Raw genomic sequence first — 12,527 nt, 5'->3', positions numbered from 1 at the left:
CCGTAAAATAAAAGATTGAGTGAGAACATCACGCATTTGGGTCCTGATCCTGTTCCGGTTCATGAGTTACTTTAAAAATAAGTTGTATGCAGAGGTGGGGAGGGTAGCCAAAAATCCTACTTAAGTACTGATACTGCCAAATAAGATGACTCAAGTAGAAGTAAAAAGTAGTAAAAAAATTAAACCCCTCTGTGTATTTTATGTGAGGCTACAGCTATATACACTGCGCATACAGCTCAAGCATCCCTTAACCAAAATGAATTACATATTATGCCCTGTCTGTGTAATTTCTGGCCTGTGATTGGTCTGTTGCCACACGTGGAAACCTGCGAGACTTTTCTGCCACCTTGTGGGTGGTTTGCAGAACTTCTTTGTTTGAATTTGTTTTTTTTTAAATAACAGTTGCATGGTGAAACGCCACCCTTTCCTCAGAAAAGTCTCTCTATCCATTTAGTCACATCCATTTTTCCTTTTTTTAGTCGAGGGATATGGAAAGGGAGAATAAACATGGATGGTTTTGACATGTTTCCTGGGTGAAGGGACAAGGTTGTGGATTTTGGCCTTCTTTGTCGCCATTGTCCCACGGGGGCACAGGCCAGGGAATTATCCCCTTCGAGCACGTGTGAAGAGAGAGAGAAAGCTGTTCGTGCCTCTGCTTTTAAAGGGTGATGATTTCACGGTCACCGGAGGTAGGTCCTGTGACCAGTGAGTTCCTGTTAAGGCTTTTCGAAATAAAGACCTCCAATTGGTTGATTAGAACTATTATAATCAGTGTATCTGTTAAAAATGGGCAAAATTTCATTTTAGACACGGAGTGAAATAATTCCTGAACATGACACATAGATGCAGATCATTAATCTTTTGATTACAAAGAAACATTTAGGAGTTTCCAAATTTCAATTATACTATTTCAGTGGTTCTAAGTTGATACAGTTGCTTAGTATGAAAAGGTTTAAAGTTTAGAAACATAAACGCTTAATTTAGTAGATTTAATTGAAAACCTGTGTTTTCTGCCTTTTTCCTTTTTTTAAATCATTTTTTTCTCTCTTCTTTTCTGTTTTTATTTTCCTTTTTTATTCTTTTGTTTCCAGTTTTTCTATCCTTTTAATTTTCAAAACTTGCTTTTTCTTGTGCTATCTTTTTTCATTTTTTCTTTTGTTACTCCACCCACCAAGCTTTTCAAATTTCCCCTTTCTAATGTTATTTTGTACAATACTTTGTATTCTTTTGTTCCTTTTTTTCTTTTTGTGTGTGGGTTTGTTTTTTTTTTGCATAATTTTCCCCCTTTTGGAATTAATTTTGCGCAAAATGTTACATAATAAATAGTAATACATACATTAAAGCAACTAAAACAATCTGAAGTGCGTTTTGGAGCTGACTGAGTCGGCTCTTTTTACTGAGCCGAGCCGAAAAAGCCGTATCTATAAAAAGAGCCGGAATTCCCATCACTGCTCCCCTTCCGATGACATGTCACCACCTCCTTGACGTTATCACAGTGACGTAACCACAACCTGTCTCGTGATTGGTAGGCTATTTGCGGGCGCCAATCTAAGGCCCGCCTCCAAATGTCGCTCATGGCGTTAAGCCCCGCCCACCTAGCTATAAACAACACGCGTGTAAAGAGGATTACAGGCTCACAGCACGGAATTATAAACAGCCAGTTAAATCATGGTGTTCCTGAGTGACTGTGACTCCCTGGGCCTTAAATCAATACATATGTAAATTAATACGTAAATATATAAATTGAAAACAATAATAATTTCGTTTTTAGTGTCGCCATTAAAAAAGAACAACAACATGCAGGCTGTAGTGTGTTTCAATGCACAAATTGCATAATTTTGGGGAAATTTCCAGAGGAAACATGCCTTTTCATAAGCACCGTAGCAGCATGTGGCTGCAAACCATTAAAACATGAGACCAATCAATCATCAATATCAATAGACTGCACAAAACGCTAATTTAAAGCTAAAAGAGGCTATTTTGGACTCTATCTGGTGGGGGATCTTCAGCAACATCCGCCTGATAACCACCAAATTTAATTGTAAACCAAATAAATAGAATTTAGAGCAATTCTCCCTAGATCTTTTAGCTATAATTAACACGTTAACCACAAGAGGGCACTAGAACACAACTCTAAATGTTTCTCAAAGGCAGAACAGTTTACGTATGTGTCACGGTTGCCATGGCACCCAATTGGCCCAGCTTGTATGGCGCCAGCTGCAGCTTGTTGACAGAATGGCTCCCTGTCAGTATTTAAACTCGGTCCTGTCAGTCCCCTTTTGTCGGTGCGTCTGCGAATCTCTGTTTTTACACGGCAAACCTTTTCTCGCCTGTTCCGTTTTTTTGCTCGTTCGTCTCCCGCTGCGATCTGTTTTGATCTCGACCACGTCTGCTCTCCCGTCCCGAATTACGATCCGTTTTTGATCTCGACCATGTCTACTCTCCTGTCCTGAATTCTGATCCGTTTTTGATTCCGGCCACGTTTTTGCTTCTATCCCGGCTACTGACCTGTTTTTTCTGTTCCCGACACCGCCGTCGCTCGCCACGGAAGTCCCACTTCTGCGTTCAGAGCGACCTGCTTCCTGCGTCCAGTAATCCCCGGATCGTGGGCGCAACCCTTTCTCTTCTTCTAATAAAACTTGTGAGAAACGTTACGTGAGTGTTTCCTGTTTCTGTTCTGGTTCTGACAGTATGATTTCATTGTAACTTTCCAATTTTATCCATCGGATTATAAAGTGCACTTTCAAATAGCTGGCCGAATTGAGGTTTTTAGGTGCGCCTTATTTTCTAGGAAATACGGTAAATGAAACACAAATGAAAATACGTTCTCAAGGGGGAACGGGAAGGTGTCCGAAAGCCGAAGGATGATGAGTACATGCGAGGCATCATGTTTCCAATTTGCGGGTGCACAGAGTGTGTGTGGGAATTCAAAGTTGGGCCATTCAATATGGGATAAAATTAGGCCGCGGCGTCCTTATATCGCTGACTTGGCCGAGGGCGGACAAAAAAAGCTTAGCGCGGCGGCGGAGCACGGCGAGCGAGACGGAAGCGGAGGAGCGGGAACAGGACCGGCGCCGAAATGGCCAGCAAACGTAAGAAAACAAATGGACTTACAACACTAAAGCTGTAAAAATATGTACTGTATATCCAAAATTGTTAGCAATAATAAACAGGAAACCAGGGATGTCAAACTCAGTTTGGCTCCTGAGCCGGAGCTAGACTTTTGGGTTCCGAAGTGGTCCGGATCAGTAAAAGAACGTCAGTTTTTAGCTTTTTTCTTATAGTTATGCTTTAGCATTCAGGCTACCTTTTACCAGTCCGTCGTGGTGAAGAAGGAGCTGAGCCGAAAGGCAAAGCTCTTGATTTATCGGTGGATCTACGTTCTCACCCTTACTTAAGGTCACCAACTTTGGGTCATGACCCAAAGAACAAGATCCTGAAAGTAGGTTCCTCCGCAGGGTGACTCGGCTGGGTTCTCTCTTAGAGATAAAGTGAGAAGCTGGGTCAGCCAGGTGGGACTCACTGTAGAGAAGAGCCAGTTGAGGTGGCTCAGGCATCCTGGACGCCTCCCTCTGGAGGTGTTCCAGGCATGTATCACCAGAGGGAGGCTTCGGGGACGACCCAGGACACGCTGGAGTAACTATGTCTCCAAGCTGGCCTGGGAACACCTCAGGATCCCGTCGGATGAGCTAGGTGAAGTGGCTGGGGATAGGGAGGTCTGGGTTTCCCTGACTGCTGACCCTGCAACCCGACCCCAGATAAGCAGAAGACAATGGATGGATGGAAAGAATTGAACCTACATGAGAAACCTACTCTACATATTAGAATCGACAAGGGATCTAGTCTAAACACATTTATTCATATACAATGGGAAAAAACGATTTTCATGTTTGGAACATGAAATTTTAACTAAACTAAAATCAACTGGTGAATTTTAAGTCAAATGAATATGCTTTTACACCTGAACCAACTCACCACGCTATATACAAACTCAACACTGCCCTCTAGCGGCCCAAGAGAGCATTTGGTTTGCATTTATTTAAAAAAAAATCATAACTTTTGATAGAAATAACCCAGAGACTTTTTTGACATAATCAGAAATTTATGGCAGGCCGTATTAACTCATCCAACTGGCCAGATCTGGCCCGCGGGCTGTAAATTTGACATGCCTGCAGTATACACTATAGACTGACTTGAAAGGTGTAGTTAGGGGTCACAAACTCGGGCCCCTGGACCAATTGCGGCCTGGGGGATGACAGTTTGAGGTCCCGCCTTAATGTAAAAGTCTTAAGGGACTGTGTATCGTTAAGAATCTCATCTCATCTCATCTCATTAGCTGCACCGCTTATCCTCAGTAGGGTCGCGGGGGTGCTGGAGCCCACCCCAGCAATCATCGGGCAGTGGGCAGGGGACACCCTGAACTGGTTGCCAGCCAATCGCAGGGCACACGTTAAGAATCGTTAAGAATCACAGTGGGTAAAAAAATCATTCATTAAAAAAATGTTTTGTTTTAATCTTCACGGTTTTATGATAATTTGAGACTATTGCTGGGTAACTACACTGATATGAAAAAATACATACTTATGAATACATTGAGTAAATACTTCATAAATACAATGGGCATTTATAACAACTACATGAAAAATGTGATTATCAAAGCAAATATATACGATTAAATAGTGAAACTAATAATGACTACATACTCAGTCACACATTTTAATAATCTATTACCTCTCTCTGACTCTTTAAAAGCTCAAAATTTTGAAATATAAAATTTGCATGCGAAATATCTTTAAAAGAAAACTTTCAAACCGCCAATCAACACAACTACAGTATATATATATATATATATATATATATATATATACAGTTTGCTAGCTCTGACTGGTACACACTATCAGTAGCCAATCATTCTTTTTCGTACTCTTTGATGCATTACCACCCACTAGCCAATCATAGTTTGCGAAAACAGTGACGTTTCCCTACGCCTGCTAGAAGGCCGTGGTGTTGCCAACTCGAATTCTGATTGGTTAAAGCAGTGTTTTTCAAGCAGCTAGTGTGCCGTGAGACCTTGTCTAGTGTGCCGCTGGAATTTGACCAATTTTAACTTTCCAAAAAAATCAGGCCATTATTCAGTATTTTTGCTATATTTAGACGAGGAACTGTAATAGTCATCCATATCAGTAGGTGGCAGTAGAATTTTATATACTAATTATCTGCTCATGAGGTAGCATAGTCCATTTGATTTTAATTTGTTTAACAAAGCGGTTTAAGATTGCGCTGTATAAAATAAATAAAAATAAAGCACATCATTCTTTTTTATTTGAAATATTATTTCTTTTTATATACTAATTATCTGCTTATGAGGTAGTACAGTGAAATATTTGACATAACTTCATTTTCAAACATTTTCGACGGACAGTATGCCACGGAACCTTTTTATAAAAAAAAGTGTACGTTGCTTCAAAAAGGCTTGAAAACACTGGGTTAAAGCAACAGCTTATTTGATACTACAAGGCCTGCAGGGATGATTGTGAAGGCCTCTAGGTAGATTTCGGACCCTGGCAACAAGTCATGGCTGATCGATTTAGTGCTTGAATATAAAAGAAAGGGGGGAAAGCAATGAAGTGAGTTTATAAATAAATAGAGGAAGTGCGTTTTCCTGTGCAGTGACGGACCTGATCTACTGGAGGAGCACGAGCCGGACCGGTGTGGTGTTCACGGGCCTGGTGCTGTGTCTGGCTAGCTTGTTCCAGTTGAGCGCCATCACGCTGCTTTGCCACCTTTTTTTGGGCGTCATGTGCGTCACCTTCCCACTGCGACTCTACTACAAGCTGCTGGAGGTGCTGCGTTGGAACCCCGGGTTGCACCCTTTCCAGTGAGTCCCCTTGCCTTGTTGACTGTACAGAGGGTAGAGAGATAGAGAGATAGACAGACAGATAAATAGATAGAGATAGAGAGATAAATAGATAGAGATAGACATAGAGAGATAGAGAGATAGAAATAAATAGAGAGATAGAGATAGATAGATAGATAGAGAGATAGATAGATACAGAGATAGAGGGATGGGGAGAGAGAGATAGAGATAGATAAATAGATAGATAGAGATAGAGAGAGAGATAGATAATTAGAGAGAGAGATAGAGAGAGACAGATAGAGAGAGAGGGAGAGAGAGAGAGAGAGACAGATCGATAAATAGATAGAGATAGATAGATAGAGAGAGATAGATACAGAGATAGAGGGATGGGGAGAGAGAGATAGAGATAGATAAATAGATAGATAGAGATAGAGAGAGAGAGAGATAATTAGAGAGAGAGATAGAGAGAGACAGATAGAGAGAGAGGGAGAGAGAGAGAGAGACAGATCAATAAATAGATAGAGAGATAGATAGACATAGAGAGATGGAAATAAATAGAGAGATAAAGATAGATAGAGAGATAGCTACAGAGATAGATAGAGGGATAGATATAGAGATAGATAATAGATATATATATATATATATATAGAGAGAGAGAGACAGATAGAGAGAGAGAGAGAGAGAGACAGATCGATAAATAGATAGAGATAGATAGATTGATAAATAGATAGAGAGAGATAGAGATAGATAGAGAGAGAGATAGAGGGATTGATAGAGAGAGAGAGAGAGAGAGAGGGATAGAGATAGAGAGATAGATAGAGATAGATAATAGAGGGAGAGAGAGAGAGAGAGAGAGAGATAGCGAGAGATAGCAAGAGACAGAGAGAGAGATACATAGATAGAGATAGATAGTGATAGATTGTGTCTGCTAAGGCACAGTCATAGTTACAAATAAATGAACCTATATCTCGTTCCTTATTTGATTGGTAGAGCAAGAAAGTAATATATAAACTATATAAAAATTACTAAAAAGTCCATGCAACGAGAAAAAAATGACTGGATGTCTTGACTTACTGTTAGCTTGCTAATACTATCACTAATTAATAATTTGACTCGGTGGTGTTTCCTGTTGATATTTCCTTTCCGATATTGTTCCCGTTAATTTTGCCCTGTTTAATATCGGTTTCCAGTTTTGTTTCCGTCTATTTTTGTCCTGTTCATTATTCTCTCCGGTTTTCGTTCCCGTCTAGTTTGTCCTGATAAATTTCGATATCCTCTTTCTATATCAATCCTGTCTGCCCCGTCCTGTCCGGTATCGACCCCATCTGTCCGGTATCTGCTCAGACAATTGGTATAGATCTAGTCGGTCTCTGGCTTCCTGTCTTTCCACGCCAGACCGCTGCCTAACGTGCATGACTCCCCATTTCCCGTAAAATAAAAGCTTGTGTGAGAACGTCACGCATTTGCGTCCCGATTCTGTTCCGGTTCATGAGTTACTTTAAAAAGTTACTTTCCTGCCCAGTATTGTTCCCGTACATTTTGTGCTGTTCAATATCAACCTTCAGTTTCGTCCCAGTCTAGTTTGTCCCGTTTAATTTTGATATCCAGTTTTGATATTAATCCTGTCTTTCCAGTCCTGTCCGGTATCGATCCCATCTGTCTGATATCTGCTCGTGCAATTGGTATCGATCTCCTCGAGCTTGTGTGAAAAGTCACGCATCTGGGTTCTCCTCCTGTTCCGATTCATGACAGATATGGGACACAGGCTCTTGCATAATTATTATTTCATATATTTTATCAAATCATCTCACTTAACACAGTGAAATAAAATTAGCTTTTGTCCGAGAGCGAGTTTGGGAGTTTTGTTGAATTTTGTCTTTATATATATGGTGTGGCTCTCTCAAATTTGTGTCATAAAGGTTCCGGACTCCTGGCTTAGCCTATCAGATTGCAGAACACACAATAATCAATAAAAATCTGCAAAGTAGCCAAACTCCAGCAAGGAATTCCTACAGTAGCATCAAGCTAACATGCACTTTTGATGAATACGAATCCAAAATTGTTTGCAGGTCGTACCTGGAATACGACGGCTCTCTGACAGACAAGGAGACGGTGATTCTAGTAGAGGACGTCGTGCTGCTGCTCGCGTTCGCCGTCACGGAAATAAAACGCCTGCTTTTTATCGACAGCGTCATCGACTCGCTCAAGGTCGGAGGCCCGGATGTTTGGAAGCTTAATTCGTTTCGGAAATCTTACTCATTATTTTGCTGCGTTTCTTTCTTAGTTTGTTTTGCTGCTGTACCTGCTAAGCTACGTTGGCGTTCTTACCGCTGGACTGACCCTGGTCATAGCCGGTAAGTTCGGAGCTATTTTTCTCCTCCTTTGAAGTAACAGTGTTCATTATTTGACCACTAGATGTCGCTGTGTTCTTTGATGCTGCTGAAAACGAGTGCTAAAAAGCACAAGGAGAAACACAAACTAGGGAGACTTAGAGTGACTATATAGCACCGTTTTTCTTTTCCCTTTAGCAAAGTTTTTGATTTTGGGTAGTAGCAAGATGGCAGACAAGGAGGCTCTTGATTTAGAGAAGACATGCAGATTTCTTAGGTTACGAGAATTTAAAAAAATGCACGTTTATATCATATTAGTTAATCTTTAAATGGATAATATATTTTAAATAAAGTTTTCTTTACAACTTAGTAGTTCATTGTTCACTGATCCCTTAACCGCACTACTTCCTATGGTGTGTCTTGGGCCAGTACAGCCTGGTTGCACTCATCCCTCTCCAGGTTGGTTTTGAGGGTACAGCTTTGGTGCTGAATAAAACACACTGTCCCTTTAAACTCAGCTTATTTATATTTTTTCAGAATTAAGCCATTGTTTTTATGAAAAATATCATTGGAGAAACAATTTTTGAAGTACATCGTTGGGACAGATGAATATGCTAATAAGAGTCGCCATCTTGTGGCATCGTTTGGCAATTTCCAGCGTTTTAGTGAATTGGTGGTCAATTTGTGTTTTTTTTGTGACTTCAGGCAATTGATTGATTCAATTATTTCTTAATTTATATTCTCTTTATTATTTCATTTTTTATAATTATCTATAACTATGTTTACAATTCATATAGTCATAAATTATTAACTTCCTTATTTTAATTTTTGGGGAAAGTTATTATTCAAATTCTTTACTATCTCAGTCTTTTTTTTAATTTATTTATTTTGTAACCAGAAAATGGGTTTGTCATATCAGTTCCAGTTCCAAGTTTGGATGAAAACCCTTATTTGGGGAATTTCCACTTCAGCTTTCTTAGTTTCATTTTCTTTCAGGTTTTGGTCTTTGGGACCTCACTCCTAGTATAAAAGTAATTGTCAGGCAGTTTGACCGTGCACCTGGTACCTCTTCTGTGGCCAGAATATTCAGTAATTCGATTTTTTTTCTAGTTTTAAGGTACCGCATTTTCTAAACTATTATGTTCATCTAGAAAACAAAAATGAGAACTTTTCTTATTACAAAGTAGAAAAATTGTCAAAAATACGCAAGCGCCCCCCTTATAAAGCCAAAAAAATTGGTACTTTTGTCCCATTAGTTGTCTTTCAACATCATAATTGTGTGTGTATTCATATTCTAGCTGTGATTGCCCTTTTTTCATTTCCTCTACTCTACAAAAAACAGCAGGTACCATTTACAACATGGATCTCTTTTTACAATAACAGATCTATTTTTTAAACCTTGTATTGTCTCATGGCAGGTACGAATAAGGAGGATCATCAGAGCTTGTAAAGCAATTGAGAAGAAAATCAATACTTGGTACGTCTTCTTCAAAAAATGAGTTGGTGCATATCATCCAAGCCTAGTGAAAGTATTGCTCCCCCCAATAATTATATGCCACACTTCAGGCTTCAAACTGAAATCTAGTCAAGTCAAATCTAAAGAAAACCATATTTTTTAAAGCTCAACGGCATGTGAGACACAATCAACAAGCGGAACTAAATTATTTCAACATCCTATATTATATTTACAACAAATAAACTGCAAAGTATTAAAATAATGGCCCAGTGTACTCTCAGCTCAGCTAACTGACTCCAAAAGTTCCTTGATAACTTCTGAAGGATCCAATGTTGACTTGGATGACTTATTTCGCAACATTTACACATTTCCCAGAAAACTCTGCAAGCAATAATAATAAAATAGAGAGAGTAGAAAACGAATGAAAACTTGGTTGTCTCTCTAAATTTTCAGCCCAAACAAGGAGAAAACTAATCAGAGAAGCAACCAACAGACCCATGATTACATCACATGACAGGCAGACATCCATAGCCAAGGTGGGAAAATCTGTGCATAAGGTAACTCTTACTCTGCATAGATCTGCCCTCTTTTGAAGAGAGCCAAGAAGAAATGCCTATCTAAAAGAGTACACCCTAAAAAGGCCCATGGGAGACACTGCTCTGGTCAGATGAGACCAAAATTAAACTTTTGGGGCTCAAAGCAAAGGGTTACTTTTGGCGTAAACGTAAGACTGCACATCACCCTGAAATCCCCCTACACACTGTCAAACATGGTGGTGGCAGCATCATGCTCTGGGATTGCTTTTCTTCAGCAAGACGATTAATGGAAAGATGGATGCGGCCAAAAACAGGGGGATTCTAGCAGAAAATCGGTTGGAGTGTACAAGAGACCTGAGAATGGGGCACAGGTTTACCTTCCAACAGAACAACAACCCTAAACATAAAACTAACAATATAAAAGGTGTTAGAATGGCCAAGCCAAAGTCCAGACCTATAGGGCATTTGTAGAAAGATCTGAAAAATACTTTGCACAAACCATCAGCATCAAACCTTAAGGAGCTTAAGAGGTTTTGTAAAGAAGAATGGGCAAATGTTTCTATTTTAAGATTGCTTAACCCTACATAAAGACACACCCAAAGACTTCTCGGGAAAGGAGTTTGTACAAGGGCAGCACGGCGGCACAGTTCTAAGGTCCTGGGAACCTACTGTGTGGGTTCAAATCCAGCTACCGGACTGTCTGTGCGGAGTTTGTATGTTCTCCCCGTGCTTGCATGGGTTTCCTCCGGGCACTCCGGTTTCCTCCCACATTCCAAAGACATGCATTTCAGGTGGATTGGCCGGTCCAAAATTGTCCCTAGGTGTGAATAAGCGAGCGAGTTGTCTGTCCCTGTGTGCCCTGCGATTGGCTGGCAACCAGTTCAGGGTGTCCCCTGCCCACTGCCCGATGATTGCTGGGATGGGCTCCAGCACCCCCGCGACCCTACTGAGGATAAGCGGTGCAGCTAATGAGATGAGATGAGTTTGTACAAAGTATTAACTCAAAGGTAGTTTCTTTTCAGATTGTGTCTCGTGTTGTTTTTTGATCTATACGTTTAAAGCCTGAAATATAACAATACCTCAAAAAGTTCTTGGGGGTCGATACTTTTGCAAGGCCCTGTAGATGCATTGACTGATATGAAATGTTGCTCAGGTGTTCGGGGGTGTACGATGCGGTCAAATCAGCCCGTGCTCAGGCCTCCAAAGCTGCCCCCCCGCCAGCTTCCAAACAGAAAACCAAGGAGAAGTAAACAACTTCGGACGGGTCGAAAGGAGAACTTCGGAGATGGTGCCTTGGGTTTGGGGGAGCCCCCCAACCCAGGATGACGACCCAAAACGAAACTGCTATTGGATTCACGAAACGCTTTGTGTGGGCAAAGCGGGATTACGGGGACATCATGCACACAGGATCACAGTTTTTGTAGTTTTTTAGGTGGAAACAGGTCTATGTTCCTGTTCACATGTAAAGTCAAGATTTATGACTTGGGATGCATGACCTACTAGTACATGCACTCTTCCGATAGCTTCATGTTATAAACATGTTTTATGAGGAATACCTAGTTAACAGGGTTGGGTTACTTTAACTGGATGACTTTCAATGACTTTTGGATGACTCCAATACCAAATATGCTAAGAAAAGACAAAAGAAACTCAATAGGAATAAAATGATGACTCACAACACGTGGTAAGCTTTCTCTCCTGGCTTTGATCTCTTTGTTCTCCGGCAAAACGAACATAAAATGCGACAGAAACAAAATGAAAATCAATCCAAACAGCTTGCCAACATCATTTTTGCCCTTCCATGTATTCCGTTACTCCCCAAACCTGCACTAAATGTAGTCATTTTATTCATATTTAGTTTATTTTGTCTTTAATTAGCATATTTGGTATTGGAGTAATCCAAAAGTCATTGAAAGTAATCGAGTTAAAGTAAACCTACCCAACCCTGCCAGCTACCTACCTACCTACCTAGCTACCTACTCAGCTACCTACCTACCTTCCAACCCAACTACCTACCTAACTAACCAGCTACCTACCCAGCTACCTACTACCAACCCAGCTACCTACTGACCTACCAGCTACCTACCTACCTACCCAGCTACCAGGGTTGGGTAGGGTTACTTTAACTGGATTACTTTCAATGACTTTTGGATGACTCCAATACCAAATATGCTAATCAAAAACAAAAGAAACTCAATAGGAATAAAATGATGACTCACAACACGTGGTAAGCTTTCTCTCCTGGCTTTGATCTCTTCGATCTGTGGCAAAACGAACATAAAATGCGACAGAAACAAAATGAAAATCAATCCAAACAGCTTGCCAACATCATTTTTGCCCTTCCGTGT

General features: G+C 40.5%; 1 protein-coding gene across 1 annotated transcript; it reads left to right on the top strand.

Annotated features, from left to right (window-relative positions):
- Positions 1-2,999: 2,999 nt before the first annotated feature.
- rtn2b (reticulon 2b) lies at positions 3,000-11,748 on the top strand. Its single transcript, XM_088321300.1, has 7 exons — positions 3,000-3,092; positions 5,671-5,878; positions 7,927-8,065; positions 8,142-8,211; positions 9,486-9,532; positions 9,606-9,664; positions 11,333-11,748. Exons 1-7 carry the CDS (start codon positions 3,080-3,082, stop codon positions 11,427-11,429), a joined length of 633 nt encoding a protein of 210 aa, XP_088177426.1. The 5' UTR covers positions 3,000-3,079; the 3' UTR covers positions 11,430-11,748.
- The last annotated feature ends 779 nt before the right edge of the window (positions 11,749-12,527 follow it).

This window comes from Urocampus carinirostris, chromosome 17 (assembly GCF_059441175.1).
Source record: "Urocampus carinirostris isolate Australia breed hairy pipefish chromosome 17, RoL_Ucar_1.0, whole genome shotgun sequence".
In the NCBI taxonomy this organism is placed as follows: Eukaryota; Metazoa; Chordata; class Actinopteri; order Syngnathiformes; family Syngnathidae; genus Urocampus; species Urocampus carinirostris.
Note: the sequence above shows the minus strand (reverse complement) of the source record. Positions and strands in the feature narration are given on the sequence as shown.

Excerpts from the sequence above, each read along its gene's own strand:
- rtn2b (XM_088321300.1), top strand. Across the intron at positions 8,066-8,141 it reads GCGTCATCGACTCGCTCAAG|TTTGTTTTGCTGCTGTACCT; the intron begins GTCGGAGGCCCG and ends TTTCTTTCTTAG. Across the intron at positions 9,533-9,605 it reads TACTCTACAAAAAACAGCAG|GTACGAATAAGGAGGATCAT; the intron begins GTACCATTTACA and ends GTCTCATGGCAG.